Source organism: Caretta caretta, chromosome 1, assembly GCF_965140235.1.
Source record: "Caretta caretta isolate rCarCar2 chromosome 1, rCarCar1.hap1, whole genome shotgun sequence".
NCBI lineage: Eukaryota > Metazoa > Chordata > Testudines > Cheloniidae > Caretta > Caretta caretta.
In genome coordinates, this window is record NC_134206.1 from 352,295,345 (window position 1) to 352,316,389 (window position 21,045).

The 21,045-nt window shown below is 42.6% G+C and overlaps 1 protein-coding gene across 4 annotated transcripts in view; it reads right to left on the minus strand.

Moving 5' to 3' along the window:
• Positions 1–21,045, minus strand: part of PPP6R2 (protein phosphatase 6 regulatory subunit 2) — a 164,757-nt gene that overhangs the window by 33,105 nt on the left and 110,607 nt on the right. For all 4 annotated transcript variants that reach the window (XM_075124605.1, XM_048821097.2, XM_048821189.2 and 1 more), the window contains 11 exons: positions 20,058–20,261; positions 19,277–19,341; positions 16,854–16,969; positions 15,380–15,465; positions 14,906–14,986; positions 13,093–13,190; positions 8,045–8,102; positions 6,341–6,468; positions 3,639–3,814; positions 1,322–1,484; positions 873–961 (listed from right to left, as the gene is read on the minus strand). In XM_075124605.1, coding sequence (XP_074980706.1) covers positions 873–961; positions 1,322–1,484; positions 3,639–3,814; positions 6,341–6,468; positions 8,045–8,102; positions 13,093–13,190; positions 14,906–14,986; positions 15,380–15,465; positions 16,854–16,969; positions 19,277–19,341; positions 20,058–20,261 — 1,264 coding nt within the window. The remainder of the gene's footprint in view (positions 1–872; positions 962–1,321; positions 1,485–3,638; positions 3,815–6,340; positions 6,469–8,044; positions 8,103–13,092; positions 13,191–14,905; positions 14,987–15,379; positions 15,466–16,853; positions 16,970–19,276; positions 19,342–20,057; positions 20,262–21,045) is intronic.

The window sequence follows — 21,045 nt, forward strand, 5'->3', positions numbered from 1 at the left end:
TTAAACGCTTATTCCCCCTGCCCCCGCACCCCGTTTTTTGGGGGGGTCAAGAAATTAGACAGAAAAATCTCACTAGCTATCCAGTACTTTCTGGTCCCTTCTGTCACTACTTTCATCCTCTGACTTCTACTGGAATCCAGATTCCAAAGATCACTTTTTGTGGTATTACAATTTTTAGTAACTGATTGTATAAAGGAACACTTGGAAAGAAACAGGAAGGAATTTGCTACTACAGCACAGTGCTTACAAGGTGTAAATGTGGGGCCTCCGCAATTTAACCGTGTCCTATAAACATACAAGTTACTACTTCATTACTGGTTTCAGAGTAGCAGCCGTGTTAGCCTGTATCCGCAAAAAGAAAAGGAGGACTTGTGGCAACTTAGAGACTAACAAATTTATTTCAGCATAAGCTTTCGTGAGCTACAGCTCACCTCATCGGATGCATTCAGTGGAACCTGATCACTCTCGTTACAGTGTGTATGGTAACGCCCATTGTTTCATGTTCTCTGTGTATATAAATCTCCCCACTGTATTTTCCACTGAATGCATCCGATGAAGTGAGCTGTAGCTCACGAAAGCTTATGCTCAAATAAATTTGATAGTCTCTAAGTTGCCACAAGTCCTCCTGTTCTTTTTACTTCATTACTGAGGAACGTGTAAACCCATGCAAAGTAGCAGCACTTACTGTTTCGTTAGGGGGCTGAACCCACATTCAGGAGCTCTAATATGTCTAAGTGGATCTATCAAATAACATCTGTGAGGAAGCACTGGACAGGAACTTTGCCCCACAAACCTGGGATGTTAGGCAATACTCAAAATGATTACAGATGCAAATGAATCCCTTCACATTTCATAATATTATTGCCACTTACAGTTCTTGTCCTGACCCTGCTTGGGGTTTCCCTCTGAGTCACTGCTTTCTGTATCAACAGGAGAACTACATCTGGGACCTGATTCTGAGCTAAAAAAGAAAAGACCTGAGAATGAACCACAGCTGCTCTGGTCCTGATATAGGATACTTAGAAATAACTCCTAAAAAAGAAGTTATTACAAGCAACCCTAATAACTTACAGTATAGTCAGAGCCTTGCAACAGTGACAATATATACAGTATCATAGTATGAGATATGGATACCACTGATTTCAATCAGTGCAAAAACAGAGGTGTGAGTATTGATCCAGATCCACACAGACAATATTTAGAGAAAAGAAAAGAAAGATTACAGTGCAGACCCCTAGCCAGTTATTCCATACAACCACACTCCAAACATTCTTTCACACAGAATTTGTGGAGATGTTATTGGCATTTATGCTTCATTTACCAACAAAAAGGTTGAAAGTCTGTAAATTTTGCCCATCCTTTCTCCTCAGGAGTGGCGGTCTCTGGTGCTGCTGAATCCCATACACTTGATCCAACATCCATGGCCACACAGGGTGCTGGGGGTTTTGAATTCACTGGCTCAAACACAGCTGTCCACCCAGATCCTGAAAGTACAAAGACAAACAGAAGTTGCTAAGATTTTGTACAACCTTATGCCTTCACAAAAAAAGTCAAAGGGGCGGGGGGGGGGAAGGAATTCTCAGAGGGAAAAACAAAGATTGTGCAGTGGGAATCCTTGTGGGAATCTATAGGAGGACTGTAGGTGAGTCTCATGTTGTTGAAAGAAATCAGGCCATTTATTGATTATCTGAAAATTGGTTTCTCTGACAAATATTGTAACCCCACAATAGGGGAGCACTTATTAAGAAAGATGGCCTTAAAAATTCTTTAACTGCAATGCACTAGCTGCAGGCACACAGTGTGCTGCAGGCAAGATCTGGGCACCTTTCTATCTATCTAGGTACTGTGACAAAGTTCCTCCTCTACCTTGGTGGGTCCTGCGCTTATTGGAGGATTTTGCTCACCTCAGAGATTCACAGTAGCCCTCAGTTTGGCCACTTTCGTGGCTCAAATCTGCCATTCACTCAGCTAACCTCATCACTGGTCAGCCTGGGGAAAAGGAAGGAGAACAATCCCCACAGTCTCTGCTGGTCCACCTAAAGGGTCGGGGGACAGGCCAGGGACCTTCCCCTCTGGTGGGACCCACAGTCCAAGTCAACTCCTCCTGTATCCAATAGGGAGTTGGGGGATGGGGGGAACCCGGGCCCACCCTCTACTGCAGTTTCCAGCTCAAGGCCCTGTGGATCACAGCTGTCTATAGTGTTTTGTGTAACACTTGTGTGACAGCTACAACTCCCTGAGCTACTTCCCCATGGCCATCTCCCAATACCTTCTGTATCCTCACCACAGGACCTTCCTCCTGATGCCAGATAGCGTTTGTACTCCTCAGTCCTCCAGGAGCATGCCCTCTCACTCTCAGCTCCTTGCGCGCACCTCACTAACTAGAGTGAGGGCCTTTTCAAACTAGGTGTCCTGATTCGCCTTAATTAATTATAGCAGCTTTCCAATTCGCTACAGGTGTCCTAATTAGCCTGCCTGCCTTAATTAGTTCTAGAAAGTGCCTGAGTGTTCTGGAATAGTCCCTGTTATTTTACCCAGGGAAAAGGGACCTGCTTAACCTGGAACTAATGTATCTACCTTCAACCACTCTTTTGTAGCCATCTGGCCTGACCCTGTCACAGTACTTATATGGCCCTCATCACTATACTATCTGAATGTGTCAATCATTAACGGATTTCATCCTCTCAATGTCGTTATGAAGTAGGGAAGTGCTATTATCCCCATTTTTACAGGGGGGAACTGATGTACAGGGTAGATTTTCCAAGGTCACACAGGTGGTCAAACAACAGAGCCAGGGATTAAATCCAAATCTCCTGAGTCCCAGTCCACTGCCTTATCTACTAGAACATCCTTCTAGCTCCTCAGTTTCAGACACACAGTTCTAACAGTGATTTGCTTCCTGACATGCAATGCAGTACCTCTCTTAATACAATGTGTATTGTGTCAAATACATCAGTGGTTGAGAAGCACACATAAATTAGGAGGCGATTCACCAAACCGATATTCACTCATAAATTGTACTAATATCTGAACTTAGTTTCTAGACAAAGACAATTGCACCAATTACACTGTCCACAGAAAGTGCCTGTTGTATAAATATTCTTAATTTAATTGGCCTGGATGTCAATGTCCCTCAGATGATGGCCTGAAAAATATCTGTGTTTTTGTAACACTCACAGTAGGTAATGGCAGTAGAAAGTGTTTGTTTTTTAAAGGAATAGACTTGCACAATGCTATCAGTTCTTCTGTAGCAACACCGCTTGAAAAAAATAACAGCGCCTTTAGTCCTCTCACTTAATATCTTCTTTGTTGATTTGTAATAAAAATTGATACTGTTATAGTAATTACACCCTGCTTGGTCCAAGAGCATAACTGAACGGCACACTGCAATCTTGCAGCTCTAGCTCTCTGCATCTGCAGGATCCAATCCCTCCAACATTTTTAAGGCAGGAATACGCAGATGCAAATTCACAATGGGCATTTTACTTCCCAGCTGCTGATGCTACACTACTGAGTAGCCTCAGTAGTCATGTGGCTTGCAGGTGGCTATACATATACCCAAGTGGTAGACCTCCAGGAAAGGCTGCCTGAGACATGTTTCTGGAGACTTAATTAAGATGCTATGTTGAACTTTTTACCTTCAGTAGAGTCAGAGTCTTTCTGCTCAGAAGGATTATTCTTGTTGGTGTTCTCAGTGAGAGGTGTTGTTTGTTCTTCTGGTTCCTCCTCTTCTTCTGAGTCCACACTGCCATCATGATCCCCATTCTCTAGATCACTTTTTGAGGAACTTTCTGAGGTCTGAGATACTCCAAACCTGAATCGTAGAAATCAGAGTTAGAAAGACCTATTAGGCCATGTAGTCCACCGCCTACTTGCTAGTCCAATCAGGAGGGGGAAGAAAGGGGCAGTGCGGATGCTTCCTTAATGTGTGTCTTTTAATGCTTTGATCAATGTAGTTTTTGATATCCTAAATGACAGGGCTTCCTACAGGAGATATTCCTCAGTTTAATAAATGTTCTTCAGGAATTTCGGCCTAACATTCAGCCTAAATTTTCTGTTTTGTAGTTTCTTCCCATAATTTCCCATTTATATTCCCGTAAACCCCTACAGAATCCCTGCTGTATTTACTACACCCTTCAGAAATTCTCCCTGAGCCATCTCTAAGTAAAATTTACAAACAATTCTGAATCATTTTTCATAAGTTAATTATTATTCACAATAGTATCACAGGTGTGCACAGCACTTTACAAGCATATCGAAAGACAGTCTTTCCCTAAGGAGCATTCACTCTAAACTAAACATAACAAACAAGGCAAGAGACCGAAGTACAGAAGTGGGTGGGAAGGAAAGAGGAAGAATACAGAATGCAAGGGAGGGCAGATTTTTCATGGAGATCACGGCATACATTGTACAGTATGGTTCATAGATTTCTTTTTAATTACAACAGAAGTCACTAAATTACTCTTTCATAGTTTCCACACTTGTAAAATGGAGGTGGGTAGGAGGACTAAATTTGCTAATGTGTGCATTGCACCCTGAGGATATAAAACACTATGAATGCAAACTATCTTCCATATTCTAATTTAGACACACAAGCATTTTCAAGACAATAGAGTCTGAATAGAAAAATCAATTTTCATGTGATCACTAAAAGTCTGACTTACATTTCCAATCAAATGTGAATTATGACTTTATTGCACCCACAATTTTCATTCCTACTTGCAGCAGCTACATATTTCTGATCTTTCATTCAATCTTGTATACAAAAAGGAGACAGAAGGCCTAATTCAATTAATATAGGTCCATCTTCGGTGGCATAAGACTACTTTCTTCACTTAGATTTTGGGGAAAATGAGAGTTGGACAGGAGGGAGTGTATTTGTTATTTATAAACAAAAATTACACAGGATAGTAAACAAATCTTTCCCCTTTTACACACCTCAAATGGAAACTGACTAAAACACAGTTTCTACTCAGTTACATTTTCCATACTGCAATGATTGAAAAGGTGGGATGAGTGACCAGTCCAGAACAACAAGAAAGAAGCATCAGAACAAGTCAGCAAAGGATCAATAAAATTGACATTACAAATGATCTTTAATAAAAACAAAAAGATTCGATTTGGAAGTTGTCCCCTTCTACATCCAAGAAAGTTAAGTTATCAAACTAGCTGGTGTTACAGTGTGCACCACTGATTTTAACTGAAGGGCTGATTCTCACTGGCACCGAGAATGATCACACCCATCCTGTTAGGATTTATTAATTCACAGATGATAAAGGTGCTGGAACTGACTGCCCTGGAGACTGAAGTCCTCTACGGTATTTATTTCCAAAATATAACACATAGGCAGCAGCATGGCAAGCTTCCCCACACAACCCCTCCACAGTACCTAATGCCTGTCCTAGAGAATCATTTCTAGGCCAGGGAAGTGAGTTCAATCTCAATCGAGATTCAGAACGAGAACAGCAGGCAAGTTAGTGCCACCTGACCTGGTGGCTTGTGTGATGCAGATAATTGTCCATTAGCAACTGGACTGAGAATATTAATACATTTCACACAGTTCATAGAATATCAGGGTTGGAAGGGACCTCAGGAGGTCATCTAGTCCAACCCTCTGCTCAAAGCAGGACCAAACCCCAACTAAATCATCCCAGCCAGGGCTTTGTCAAGCCTGACCTTAAAAACCTCAAAGGAAGGAGATTCCACCACCTCCCTAGGGAACCCATTCCAATTCAATTTCGGCCTCTTGGTTGTTTCTGCTGTCCAATTTATCCACATCTTTTAAAACTGCTATTATAGAAGAATTTATTATTAAATAATTAATAAATCTAAGAGGTGGATTGCAAATTCATTACAGTACCAGCTATACAACATGTAAGGGCGCTAAATTCTGACCAAAACCAAATTTTTCTTGTCTTCACAATTTTTAAAAGAACCCTGTATCTTCTCCCTTATTAAACAAACCAATCATTGTTCTCTCTACCGCATCCTCTGGAACAAGACATGGGCTTTACACTCAATTTCCGGGAGGTGAGAAAAGGAATGGCTTCTAAAAAATTCTTCAAATAAAGGCAGATTCTCTCCTCCACAACTGGTTGTGTATCCTAGTGTTCCCCCCATTGTTACATGCCCTCAAGCCTGGCCTCATTTGTACATGACAGGTGTCTTGCTCTAAGTTTAAGACAAGCAATTATCTCTTTGTAGGAGCAGCTCATATAAAACCATTCTGTTTTATACAAGCAACAGGCTCCAAAGCACATATTTATAAGGAATAATGAACTGGAATATACAACCTGACAGTATTCAGAGAAAAAAGACAGACCTTTTGCTTTCACCTTACCGTGTTCTTGATTTGACTTGGGTTGCATAGGTTATTTCCTTCTCCTCCCAGATATCTTCCTCCTCCTCTTTATCATCAAACTGTTGTATCCGTTCATTGCAGCAGGCCTCAAAGAGGGATGCGTTTGGCTAAAACAAATTTCAACAGAAATCAGGTTCTGTGGATTTCTGGGGGAGGAAGCAACTAGACTGGTGATGCAGAGCAGAGTTCACAAAGCACAGTGTCTATGTACATCTAACCCCCTGACGGTATATGTACACTTTTCACTGTACTTTCACCCAGGATAAGGAACAGGCAATATACAGAAGTGGAAGGGCCAAGAGTCAGAAAGAGGTTTGGTAAGCCTGGAGGCAGGAAGCCCAGAAGAGACCAAATAAGAAATAAGGCTGTCACAGCCTGGCTTGCGTCTGAAATAAAAGGTATCCCTGCTTGCTGCTTCATAGTCATCCTGTCATACAAATCTCTCCACTTCACCCACTGTGGTAGGGAGGCTTCTCTGCCATGGGGGGTTGCCTCAGAGATATTTCAGAAAAAGTAAAGCATTCACTCACAAATTTTCCAGTTTGGAATTTTGAGAAGAGGGAGACGATGTCATGAATACAGTCCACTCCACAAAGACAAATGAACTTTCCACAGCATAATCTCGGCGTTCAGGCTAAATTTCAATGGAGTAATTACATTCTTCCTGCTTAAAACACCCTGTAATGCTAACTGGTGTGCTATTCCTGAACTCTTGCTCAGTCCAACACATAGCACTTTCCACCCCAGCAGTGGCTGCATTTCAGTGACTGGTGAAGTCACATATTTCTGAACATATACAATTTGTGATCAGTTTGCCAAGTTCATTGAGTGCTTTGGGATCTTTGGATAAAAGGTTCTAAGTATGTGTCAATTATGAGATGACGTACTGTTACAAACAAGAGCTGTAGTGAAATGTCACTACCAAAAAACCCCCTCTCTAGTTAGGAAAACACAGCTAAGCATATTAAATGCTACCTGGGGTTGCAGGTTTTAGTTAGCAGTTTCAAGCAAAACACAATGAATTTTTGCATCTCAGAAATGCTGCCTGTGATGTGAAGAGAGAAAAGGGGAGAAGGAACTAATTTTTCCCTGAGCAGTGTAAGGGAAGTTGTTAAAAGAAGCCGTTTTAAGACCAAGGAAATCGAATGCTCTCAGTTCTGAATGGAACAGGTTTTTGTCAGGAAACAGATGTGTAGGGGACTCTTCACTTGCTCCACAACAGGTGCTGACTCAGGAAAGTATGGTGGAGGGGCAAAGGATGGGGTGGCAATACTCAGATTCGTAACGAACCAATTTTCTAATATTTTTATTCACCAACTTCTAATCCTATTCAACAGATGAAAAGGGTGGCAGGGAGAGACAACGGGCTACAGCAGGTTCATAGGGCATTTGCTAGCGAAGACAGAAGCACACCGTCCAGCTCCAGTGGCCACTCCTGTAATGGAGTCTTAGAGCTAGACGATGCAACAGCAGACTGAAAGAGCAACAGAATTGTATAGTAAGGTGATTTCAGTGCCCTGATTCCCTTGCTTGGAGATAGGCACTGGGGCATCTTTTTCTTTACTACATAAATAAAATACAGCACCCCTTTTCTCCAAGATGCAAATGGCTGCATCTGATTCAAGCATGGTCTGACCTGCTGGAGTCAGTCCTGTTCAATAAATATCCAAAAACCCCACTTACACTGTCATCATCCGCATCTATGTTGAAGTTAATCTCTGCAATCCGGTCAAAAGGTGCACTGCAAAGAGAAATCTGCATAAGGGCTTGGAGCAACAGGTACAAAGACAACTAAACATAGAAAGACTTTGCAACCCAACTTCTCTGCTGTTCTCTGCACACTCACTGCTGTATTATTCCAACCCAATGATTTCTTTACTCTAGTCCTTGAGGGAAAAATAACGTAAACTTGTATTTCTGCTTCTTTGCAGGTATCACTTGTAGATCTTGTTCCGCTCCTTAGCAGTGGGACTATCCTAGCTCATAAAGTATTTTGACCGTATAGAGCAATGTAGCAGGACAGAGAACAAACCAAGCCCCTACTGGCTGTCACATGCAAACTCCTGCAGAGCATAAATGCTGCCTGCAAACATTTCAGTCAGTTCCTTCAACTGAGTCAGAGACAAAGCTCCCAAAGATAAAGCCAATTCCAGCTGATCACAAACCTCTAAGAGCATCTCATATAATCATGTTCCGTCCTCATTGATCACTTATGTAGCAGCTCTAAGTCCTTAGTGGATAATGATGCAAATCACAAAAACCATCAAACAGCTCACACTGGCAGTTAGGTTAAGAGAGACCATTACTAGAACCAGAGAGGGTTCCACAGAGCAGGAGTGCAGCTGATTGAAGAGGGGGATTTTACTCTGTATCTACACATGCCTAAATCTGGGCAGTGTTATTTATGTCTCAAATGTTATCAATTAAAGCTATTAAGTTAGTGCATCTGTTGTAAAATATTAAAAAATATTCAAATGACCATCCCACTAAAAAAGGGGTCATTTTTAATTATATCTTAAGTCACTTCTTTCATAGGTTTCACCAACAAATATCCTACACTGGAACAGTTTTTGTTTTATTCTCTCCCCCTTCTTATTCATCCTCATGGGAATGGATAGTATGTTCCAGCTACATTTCTCCATCAGCTTCAGTTTTACATTAACGGTCTCTACATGACTCCCAATAGAACTTATGCTGCTTTTTCCCCAATAACTGATTTAATTTCTATTTTTATTACAAAAATGGGAAAAACAATCAGATTACCCCATAATCAGTCAATTGCATGCTGGATTGGAACTTCTTGACCCTATTAACGGTCCTTATGACCACAATGCTCAAGAAAAAGGCTAGAGAATATCTAAGATTCTCCCTTCACACTGAAAAGTAGCTTCCATTTATTTGAATATCATTCTAATGGAGACCCTAGAACTTTGAGGATGCTGAGACCTTCCGAGCTAGATGGTATTGACAGCTTTCAGGACATACTGGTTGGTACTTTCTTGAGGGTGACTATAAAGATGGCACAAACTCATCTGAAGCTGGCATACAAAATGAAATGGCAATTTGAAAAGAGTTATTTTACTCAGGACCTGGTAGTGACTTAAGCTCTGCTATGAAGAGAACAAACAATGAACTTCCGAATAACTCAGATTCATCAGGAGCAGCAAAAGACTCAGAATCATTGTGCTACCATAGAGCTTTCCAGGCTAAAAACTGCCCCTTTCCACTGATCACCAGGTCACTAAGGCCATCAGCCTCTAGCATTTTTCTATTTGAAATTAAGTCTCACAAAATGGAAGGAGATCTCTAACTTTTTAACACTATATGAAATACAGTTATAAGATAGGTTTCAGAGTAACAGCCGTGTTAGTCTGTATTCGCAAAAAGAAAAGGAGTACTTGTGGCACCTTAGAGACTAACCAATTTATTTGAGCATGAGCTTTCGCGAGCTACAGCTCACTCCATCGGATGCATACTGTGGAAACTGCAGAAGACATTATATATACACAGAGACCATGAAACAATACCTCCTCCCACCCTACGCTCCTGCTGGTAATAGCTTATCTAAAGTGATCATCAAGTTGGGCCATTTCCAGCACAAATCCAGGTTTTCTCACCCTCCGCCCCCCCCCCCCCCCCCCAAACTCACTCTCCTGCTGGTAACAGCTCATCCAAAGCGACCACTCTCCCTACAATGTGCATGATAATCAAGGTGGGCCATTTCCAGCACAAATCCAGGTTTTCTCACCCCCCCCCTCCCCCATACACACAAACTCACTCTCCTGCTGGCAATAGCTCATCCAAACTGACCACTCTCCTTACAATGTGCATGATAATCAAGGTTTAACCAGAACGTCGGGGGGGGGGGGGGGGGAAACAAGGGGAAATAATGCATAATGACTTAGCCACTCCCAGTCTCTATTTAAGCCTAAATTAATAGTATTCAATTTGCAAATGAATTCCAATTCTGCAGTTTCTCGCTGGAGTCTGGATTTGAAGTTTTTTTGTTGTAAGATAGCGACCTTCATGTCTGTGATTGCATGACCAGAGAGACTGAAGTGTTCTCCAACTGGTTTATGAAAGTTATAATTCTTGACATCTGATTTGTGTCCATTTATTCTTTTACGTAGAGATTGTCCAGTTTGACCAATGTAAATGGCAGAGGGGCATTGCTGGCACATGATGGCATATATCACATTGGTGGATGTGCAGGTGAACGAGCCTCTGATAGTGTGGCTGATGTTATTAAGCCCTTTTGATGGTGTCCCCTGAATAGATATGTGGGCACAGTTGGCAACGGGCTTTGTTGCAAGGATAGGTTCCTGGGTTAGTGGTTCTGTTGTGTGGTATGTGGTTGTTGGTGAGTATTTGCTTCAGGTTGGGGGGCTGTCTGTAGGCAAGGACTGGCCTGTCTCCCAAGATTTGTGAGAGTGTTGGGTCATCCTTCAGGATAGGTTGTAGATCCTTAATCATGCGTTGGAGGGGTTTTAGTTGGGGGCTGAAGGTGACGGCTAGTGGCGTTCTATTATTTTCTTTGTTAGGCCTGTCCTGTAGTAGGTGACTTCTGGGAACTCTTCTGGCTCTATCAATCTGTTTCTTCACTTCCGCAGGTGGGTATTGTAGTTGTAAGAATGCTTGATAGAGATCTTGTAGGCGTTTGTCTCTGTCTGAGGGGTTGGAGCAAATGCGGTTGTATCGCAGAGCTTGGCTGTAGACGATGGATCGTGTGGTGTGGTCAGGGTGAAAGCTGGAGGCATGTAGGTAGGAATAGCGGTCAGTAGGTTTCCGGTATAGGGTGGTGTTTATGTGACCATTGTTTATTAGCACTGTAGTGTCCAGGAAGTGGATCTCTTGTGTGGACTGGACCAGGCTGAGGTTGGTGGTGGGATGGAAATTGTTGAAATCATGGTGGAATTCCTCAAGGGCTTCTTTTCCGTGGGTCCAGATGATGAAGATGTCATCAATATAACGCAAGTAGAGTAGGGGCTTTAGGGGACGAGAGCTGAGGAAGCGTTGTTCTAAGTCAGCCATAAAAATGTTGGCATGCAGTGGGGCCATGCGGGTACCCATAGCAGTGCCGCTGATCTGAAGGTATACATTGTCCCCAAATGTAAAATAGTTATGGGTAAGGACAAAGTCGCAAAGTTCAGCCACCAGGTTAGCCGTGACATTATCGGGAATAGTGTTCTTGACGGCTGGTAGTCCATCTTTGTGTGGAATGTTGGTGTAGAGGGCTTCTACATCCATAGTGGCCAAGATGGTGTTATCAGGAAGATCACCGATGGATTGTAGTTTCCTCAGGAAGTCAGTGGTGTCTCGAAGGTAGCTGGGAGTGCTGGTAGCGTAGGGCCTGAGGAGGGAGTCTACATAGCCAGACAATCCTGCTGTCAGGGTGCCAATGCCTGAGATGATGGGGCGCCCAGGATTTCCAGGTTTATGGATCTTGGGTAATAGATAGAATATCCCAGGTCGGGGTTCCAGGGGTGTGTCTGTGCGGATTTGATCTTGTGCTTTTTCAGGAAGTTTCTTGAGCAAATGCTGTAGTTGCTTTTGGTAACTCTCAGTGGGGTACTGAGAGGGTAATGGCTTGTAGAAAGTGGTGTTGGAGAGCTGCCGAGCAGCCTCTTGTTCACATTCCGACCTATTCATGATGACAACAGCACCTCCTTTGTCAGCCTTTTTGATTATGATGTCAGAGTTGTTTCTGAGGCTGTGGATGGCATTGTGTTCTGCACGGCTGAGGTTATGGGGCAAGTAATTTGTTTTTAATGACAGAAACCTATAAGGGTGATAATCTCAGGAGACGGGGATGAGGAGGTGTTTTTAATGAGATTAGCATCTCTTACATAACAGCTGCAGAGTCATTATCGCTTAGGGAATGTCTACAGTGCAATGTAAGCCCAGGGTTCGAACTCAGGCATAGCCTAACTGGATATTAGAAAAAACTTTTTCACTAGGAGGGTAGTGAAGCACTGGAATGCATTACCTAGGGAGGTGATGGAATCTCCTTCCTTTGAGGTTTTTAAGGTCAGGCTTGACAAAGCCCTGGCTGGGATGATTTAGTTGGGGATTGGTCCTGCTTTGAGCAGGTGGTTGGTCTAGACCTCCTGAGGTCCCTTCCAACCCTGATATATTCTGTGAGAGCCTATCCTCCTCCCCCTTCTAGCTACAAACAACTCATACTAACCGAGGGCTCAGACCCAGGGTCGCAGGACCCCACAGGGTAGAGGAGCCAAGCCTGACTTAAGTCAGGACCCAGCATTCAAGCTCTATTGATTTGCAGTGGACTCATGCTGTGGGGGTTTGTTTACACTGCAATAAAACACCTGCGGCTGTGTCAGCAGACTTGGCCTCGCAGGGCTATAAAATTGCCATGTCGACATTCAGGCTTGGGCTCTGAGACCCCAGCCACTTGGAGCCCAAGCGGGAACATCTATGCCACTACTTTTAGCCTTGTAGATTGAGGCTGCAAGCACAAGCCCGGGTTCTGAGATTCACCACCGAGGGTTGGATTTTTTTGTTTTGTTTTGTTTTGTTTTTTTGCAGTGTAGACGTACCCTAAAATTCTGTAACATGAAATCCATCCACCTCTCCCTTCTTAATGGTTTTTGGAATTGCCTTAACACTTGCATGCTTCCTTGTAAGTGAGGAAGATGAAGATTTCCTCGGGGACTTCATCTGACTGCCAATCTTCAACTGTAGACATGACAAAACTGGAAAAATGAACTCACTTGATATTGTCATCCTGGTCTGCAAACTCTTCGTCATTGAAGCCAAACTGATCCACAAAGTTGGCTGTCATCTGTTGGATTTGGTACTCTGAGAATGCCTGAGGGATGCAACCAGAGACCGGTTATAAGGCAATTCAAAGAGTTTAAAATAAACATTATAAGAAGATGCTGCTAATCAAGCCCATCCCACCTACGGTCTACTCCTCTGAGTTTGTATAGCGCCTAGCACAATGGGGCCCCATTCTTGGTTGGCCCTTAGCCACTACTATAATAAACTGAACTATATAATAGTAGTAGTTCAATTTTCCAAACTAGGTATTTCCACCACTATTGTTTGTTAGGACTTTGCTGCAGTAGCCAGCAAACACCTGTTTTCTGACGGTCAATATACTGAAGTCCTCCTGTTAGCACTGCTGTTGAAACTCCCATCCCGCCAGTGCAAGGGGGAATTTCCCATTTCCCTTGTAGAGAGAAGTCAGTTAATTTCCCTTGTTTTTATGGGGGGTTTTAATATAGCAACTAGGGAAACAAACACATTTGGAGGTCGGGGGGTGTATCTGCAAAACCACAGAAGTTAGCTGGGGGACTCAGGTGAAGGGGTAAGTAATCTGACACTCATTTTTTTAACCTCACTAGATTTCAGGTTAAGGGTGTCCCTTGGATTCCCGCATCTGGTTTTATATGGCTAGCTAAATCTGAACTACCTAAAATGTCTTTGTTGGATCTAATCTGTCCTGCCCTTTCCTAAACTGCACCTCTACTGTCTCCATGAGTCATGGAGACACTTCTTCCATTCTACTCTCACCTAACAATCACTATGCAAATACATCCTTCAGCAGCCCTCAGAGAGTGCTTACACAGGAAAACTAGGCACCTCGGGCCAAAATTCATTGGAGGGGGAGTCCAGGGCCCGCCATGCAGTACAAGCACTGTGGTCAGGGTTGCCATACTACAGATCCACCAGGACCAGCTGCTCATCCTGCCACTACTCAGGGCCCTGCTCACTTATGGAAGTGCAGGCAGGCCAAACCTGAGTGGTGCTGTGACCCCATGCACCAGGTCACAAGACTGCTCATTCAAATTAGGCCCGGCCACACTCCATCAGCGTAGGTAGGGGCCCATAGTGTATACCTGCCTGGGGCCCAATGATGGGTTAAATCCAGCCCTGCTGATGTCCAACCTGGCTCTACCAGTAACCATTAGGAGATTTCAAATATTTGCCTTCAAACACAAGAAAGCAAAATTCACCCCCTTCACTTGGCTCTCTCGTTTTATAAGAGAATACCTATTCAATTGCCTTCCCTTTCCTTTATAAATAATACCATTTTAACCCATAGATCTCAATGAGCTTTATAAAAGAGGTAAATATCACTATATCCCCATTTTAGAGCAGTGGAAACTAAGGCACAGAGAGATCATACCACAGAGCTGTGGGAGAGCTGGGAACAGAATCCAGGTCTCCCAACTGAGCACTCAATCTAATGGGTCACACTGCCTCTAACAAAATGTCTTCCCCATGGGCACCTCAGCAGGAGAGCGGTCTTCACCAATGGTCAGCTCTACCCTCTGCTGCAGTGAGCGAGTGACATTTTCCACATGGCACAAAAACTTTAGGGTGAGAAGGTTCAAATACTGGCCAAATTGTCCTTCTCTTCTTGTAAAAACATCTCTACTGTTAACAGATTAGACAGACACACAAGCAGCTTTAGACCCTGGTAAGAAGTCAGGAAGCTGCACCATAGTGAGAAGGATTAAAGATGAAGCCAGACGTAGTGTGCTTCTCGGCAACAGTACGAAGCACAGAGTCTGTCACCTGTTGGAGGGAGAGTTCATTGGGGAAGGCGCTCTCGATGTCCTCGTCCTCACTGGAAGAATGCAGATGGTGGGTGCTCACCTGAAACAAAGATCACAATGAATGCTAGGGAAAGCCAAGAGAGGTCACAGTATAATCTTGCCCTATTAAGAATCTATCACAGCCAGAGACCAAAGCGGTCTAGTAGGAATTATTTTCCTTCAGAGGGCAACATCATGAGACACAATACACATCAGAGAGGTTGCCAAGCTACAGCAATACTGCAGCTAGGTCAGAGAGAAATCCCTCACACTCAGCACTATAGAGAAGAGGTTAACTATAACTCCCCACGCCGGCCCCTGTATACCCGCTGTGTAGGATCAAGGAAAATATCACAGAAAAGGCTGTATAAAACCAACAATTTTCAAATAAAACAGGTGCCAGAAAGCACCAGGCCCATCTGAAATATGCAGAAGGGTTTAGCACTGTCCTTACCAAATCCACTGTATTCTTCCGGTTGGTCTCTCTCAGCGTCTCTTCTACAAAGCTCTCCCACCTCCCTCTGCAATCCTCAGGTAGCTCTGTAACAAATGGATCACCACCATAGTTACCTCATAGCTCAAGGAACAAAGGACCAGTGCCAGTCAATGGAACGTATCGATCCCACTCTCTCCCATATACTGGGCAATGTTCAGATCCCCAGACAAGTAAGGAACAGTGTTCTGGGGTACATGCATCTCAATCCCTGAGGCAATATTTTATATAACATGTTTTTAATCCCTCAGCACTTGTTCAACAAACACATGGTGATATTTAAAAGATTAAAAACACTCCTATGACCCAAAGCACTGAAAGAATCCAACAAAGCAAACAGAAGACAAAACAAAAATATGGGGCCAAGACTGGAAGTATACACCTGAGGAAGAGAGGTATATTTGAGGTGCAAAGAGCGGAGAGGGCATTGGCTGAGATGGATATCAGAGCATGGAGAAATTCCAGCCCTAAGGACCTCCAAAGCAAAGTTAACTCATGCCATTTCATATTCCTTGGATACTATGTACTGTAACTACTAGTTCTGCCCACGCATTATAATGTACCACTTCAGTTCTGGGCCTCGCTCAGTGTTTAACATGCTATTCTCCCATGCAATGAGCCGGGTTAGAGAGCTAAAGAGAATAGCAATAAGGCAAATTCTTCAGTCAGTGTAGCCCCTAAATGGCCAAGGGAACTACAAGACAACACTTAGAAATTCTTGCACAATGCAACCTCTCAAGTTGCTAACATTAGTGTTTGATAAGCATGTAAGAAGCCAAGAAAGGTGAACGATTCCTCCCATCTGCACCAATGTGTTTTCCATTAATATACTTAACTGGGTATCCTTATCTCCTCCTAGACAAACAAAGGGTTAAGTGGGCTACGCAGTGGTTTTCAAACTGTAGGCCAAAGTCAAGCGGGGTCAGAAGAACATCATCTGCCCCTGTATCTCTCTCAAATAGAGACTCAAGTGTTAGTGATAATTTACTAAAAGAAACCACATTCTCCCCATAACACCTTCCAAGCCCCAACACCCACACTTTATTTATTGTCATTTCTTGATATGTTATGTCTAAACTAGAGTGTCAGCTTCCTGGGACAGGGCCCCGTTCTCCCCTGTAAATCTAAGGTACTGCAAAAACGTATAATCTCCTGTTGAGCAAGGCACCCTGTAGGACAAAATGAGTCAAACTCTGCACATAGTTATGCAGACACAATCCCACAGACTTCAACATGGCAGTGTGCATGTAAGAGAGAGCAGAATGTGGCCAAAAGCTTCCATAAGAATCAAATATAAACATTCAGCCAGAAATCTTTTTTTTTAAAACTGTAAAATGGGATCTTACCAGCATGTAAAACAAGGCAAAACAGAGTGTTTCAGAAAGAGCTATTCAATCAGAAAAACACATGATGGAAAAGGGACTAGACCATGTACCTTTAATGAATTCACTGGTCTGGGTCTGCATGGGGCCCTTCTCCATATTCTGTACCACAGCATTGGCTATTCGGGTAAGGTGGCCCATATTCCCTCGCCTCATTCCACCTTCTGCCCTGAAAACAGCAACAGTCAGTACCAGTTCAACAAAACACTCACCAGCAAATTCTTAAGAGTCACCGGCTGCTGCCACAATTTAACACGTGTAAACAGTAATTACTACCAGTGTGGCAGATGTAAAGATGCTGCATCAACACAGAATAGGCTGAAGGGGATGAACTGTCTCACAACAGAGGAGCCAGGTCACATTGTCTCAGGCAGATAGGGAAGAGAGAACTCCTATTGCACTGGGTATACCAGACATCTATAAAAGCAGCTATGAGATACTAGCACAGAAGTAGATAATTTTTTAATCATAACTTCCCTGAAACAAAGACACAGCAACAGAGAAATATTCGAATCATGGCTGTATTGAAAAAGCACTGGAATTGTAGTTGAAGGTAAGAGAGAACAAAAGAGATCCTAACTATAATGACATATTTCCCTCAAAGAGAATTTCTGAAAAATAATCAAAATTAAGTTAAATAATAACAAAGTCACATTGCCCCTGTATTTTCGTTGTTCTGATGCTATCCAAGGAAAATGTCAACCTCAAAATCAATCAGTGAGTGAAATGGCTGAGACAATCTTCCTATCCACACTGTTCAGAAAAGGACTGAAGTGACTCAGGATTCAAAATATATTCGCTTTGATGGCAGGTCAGCAGGTGGCACTTACACTGCTCAGACCAGAACGACTCATCTAATTTAGCAGATCTGCTCTCAAACTGGCAGGTGCTGACAATCAAAAGAGTGGACAGAACTCACACAAGTAACCTAATTATTCATTTCAACACTTCATTCACGCTACAGAGTATCTCATCAAATATTCAGGTTTGAGGCAAATATTATTTGCGCAGCACTAACTGTGCGCAAGGTTGACACAGGCAGCCCTGCTGAATATTGTGGAGGCTGGTCCAAATCAAAGCACATTAAAAACACCACAGAAACACAATGTAAAAGAAGTCTCCATGCCACCCCCTACTGAACCCTAGACAAAATACTGTAAAAAGAAAACCACCTCTTTTATTTGAGCTCCTGGAGGAGATGTTGATGATAAAAGCATACATTACTTTAGTGACACGTAAAACTTTTCATTTTATATTTTGGAGTAACTGGACTATATCAAAAGTTAATTTTGTGATGGTTTGCTGTTCAATTCCCCATAAATACTTTGGAGTTTTCATAGACTGATTGATTTTAGAGCCAGAAGGGACCACTTTGATCGTCCAGATTGACCTGCATAAATAACACCAGCCACAGAACTTCCCTGTTTTGCTCATGACGTTACTATAAAATTCAGTATTAGATAATAAGGTGACAGGCTTTATACAAACCCCCTAATCAGGATGTTCCTTTTAACAACATGAAGTTGTGCCTAAAAAATTCGAGCATTAACTATGAGCTAAATCAAGAGCTCCACAAGTGTCTCCTGAATCTCAATGAGTGACAGAAGTCAAAGCCCAAACAGAGATGACAGAGAGGCAAGGTGGGTGAGGTAATATCTTTTATTGGACAAGCTTATGTTGGTGAGAGAGACAAGTCACAAGGAGGAAAGGAAGAGGTGTTAATGGGCCACTTCACCTTGAAATATGTGTTAACTACTTAGGCTAAACAATCTGTTCTACCTTGTGTTTAGCTGTGACACTCTGAGTAAGTTTCATCACCCCCAATCATTTAAATCTATAAAACAAAATTCAAGTAATATCGACAGACACAATTATGGTTGTCAGTGCATTATCTACCATGCAGGGGGACTGTCAAGAGAAATTAGCAAATTGCCTCTACAGCACATTGAAGCTGTAAAGTGCTATAAATAGCAGCAAAATGTTTAGGTAAGCAAGGAAACGGAAGCCCAGATCATTTTCTTTCACATCAATCTATTTTCTTTATTTTTAGAGTCGTATTTCATACCAATCACCACATTACCTGAATGGCTTCCAGAGTTAGAAAATTACACGAGGAATCTAATCTCAAATAGGGTTTCCCAGACATTCTTCTCCCAAAAGTGGGGGGAACAGTACGTAGGTTATTTTTTAAAAAAAGCAAGCTAATGTGCTATGTGGTGTTCTTTGGGAAAGCAAGAATGAAGTGTGCTTTGCATGCCGACTGGAGCACTGAGAGGCCCCTTCCTGTCCATAGGGGTCTAAGTATGTGTTTACCTGGTATGTATTTGATTTTTAACATCTGAACAATCTGCATTCTGATTTTCTAGCACATTAGCAAACTTCTCTATTATCCAAATAATTGAAAGAATATTCAACACACTAGCCAAAATTTCCAGCTCTCAAATTGGGCCCTCCATACAACCAAAAACACCCTTACTGTATTTTGTCATTGACTTCCCAGGCATCCAATATCCTCTGCAACAGGCAGCACCTCTGGAACAGCTAGAGAACGAGAGACAGTGAGAACGTTTCAGAGGCTAACGGAAATCCAGTGGCCCAAGTAGCCTATATCAGATCAGGGATCACTTTCATTAATCTCTTTACACCTTCTACCACTTAAAATTACTTTAAGACAAATTTTAAATGGATTCATCTGGATGGAACAAACTGGACAAGAACTCTGAAAAGGTCCAGCAATCCTCTCAAGTTTTCCTTAAGTGGTTCAATCTTCCTCTATGTCACAGAATTTCCCTTCTCTTAGAGGAGGGGAGAGACGGTGTTTCCTGTAAGATTCTTCACTTTACCCTTAAAGGGTTCATCATAATCATAATGAAGAGAGCTATCATGGTTTTAAGACAACAGCACAGAATAGTCTCAGCATTAGAAGCACATGCACAGAAAGAGTCAGGAATCTGGAATCATGACAATTGGTTTTGCGGTTTTTTGGTCCGAAGTGTCAGCGCATCTTTACTAAAAGGAAAAGTGATCTCTAAACTCATTAAGAGGGATGATATTTTTCCTCTATAGTTGAAAGAATAAATCATCTGTACAAAGGCAAGTACATTTCCATCCAGAACTGGAAGACCAAAACACTGTCTAGACATCTTGATAAGCATTACCCTCTCTTCTTAAGCACTTTGTCAGGCTACTCTCTTGTTAACCAAGACCCGTGCCGAATCCATCCACCTAAAGCTCTCAAGTGACATGACTAGACTTACATGTGTCACCATAATATTCTCTGGACTGTGGTCTGAAGTCTTCAAGTTCTCTGTGGTCACATTCCCATTCAGCACCTCCTCTTTATTATCCAGGTCATTTGTTGCTGATTTCCCTTCATGCACAGAGTGCGAGAGAATAGCTGCTATGCACAGTTCCACTTGGAAGTGCAAAAAGTTATTCCATGTGTATTTAAAAAATAAGTCCTGGAACAAAATAAAGGATAGAAAAAAATCCACTTAGGACACATGTCTGATCAGACCTTTATACACACACACAAACTTACTTTGTAACAACAAGAGGGACAAAGTGGAAACACACAGTCAGTCAGCCCAATTTACAGAGCATGTTTCCTGAGAGCAAGACAGCGAAACTTCGATCAGTGGAATCACTTGTGGAGTAAGGTACTACACTCAACATAAGATAGTGTTATAATGACAGGTTTCAGAGTAGCAGCCGTGTTAGTCTGTATTCGAAAAAAGAAAAGGAGGACTTGTGGCACCTTAGAGACTAACCAATTTATTTGAGCATAAGCTTTCATGAGCTACAGCTCACTTCATCGGATGCATATAATGGTGCAGCTTGGTTTCTATGCAGGCTTCACTCCAAAAACTGAGGTCCCCTGAGACTGCAAAAGTGTTATCTAATTTGCCCAAACAAAGCTCAAGTACTAACTCCACCAAGATAATCACTAAAAATCAAGGAAAACAACAGTTAAGGCAATCTTCATTCATATGCCTTAACATCATTACTCCTGGGGGAATTCTGTGCCACTATACACGAGCAGAATTCATGTCTGGCGCAAAAAATTGTTTTCCCCTGCAGAAAATACATTCAGCCCAAGACGTGGTGCCAGAACAGCCGGCTGACCAGCAGTAACAGCTGCCAGCAATCTGCGTTCATCACAGCAGCCAGCCTGTGGAGCCAGGTTAGGAGGCAGAGTGGGGCACGCAGGGCTGCTTGGTGGAGTCACAGACTGGGTTTCAGAAG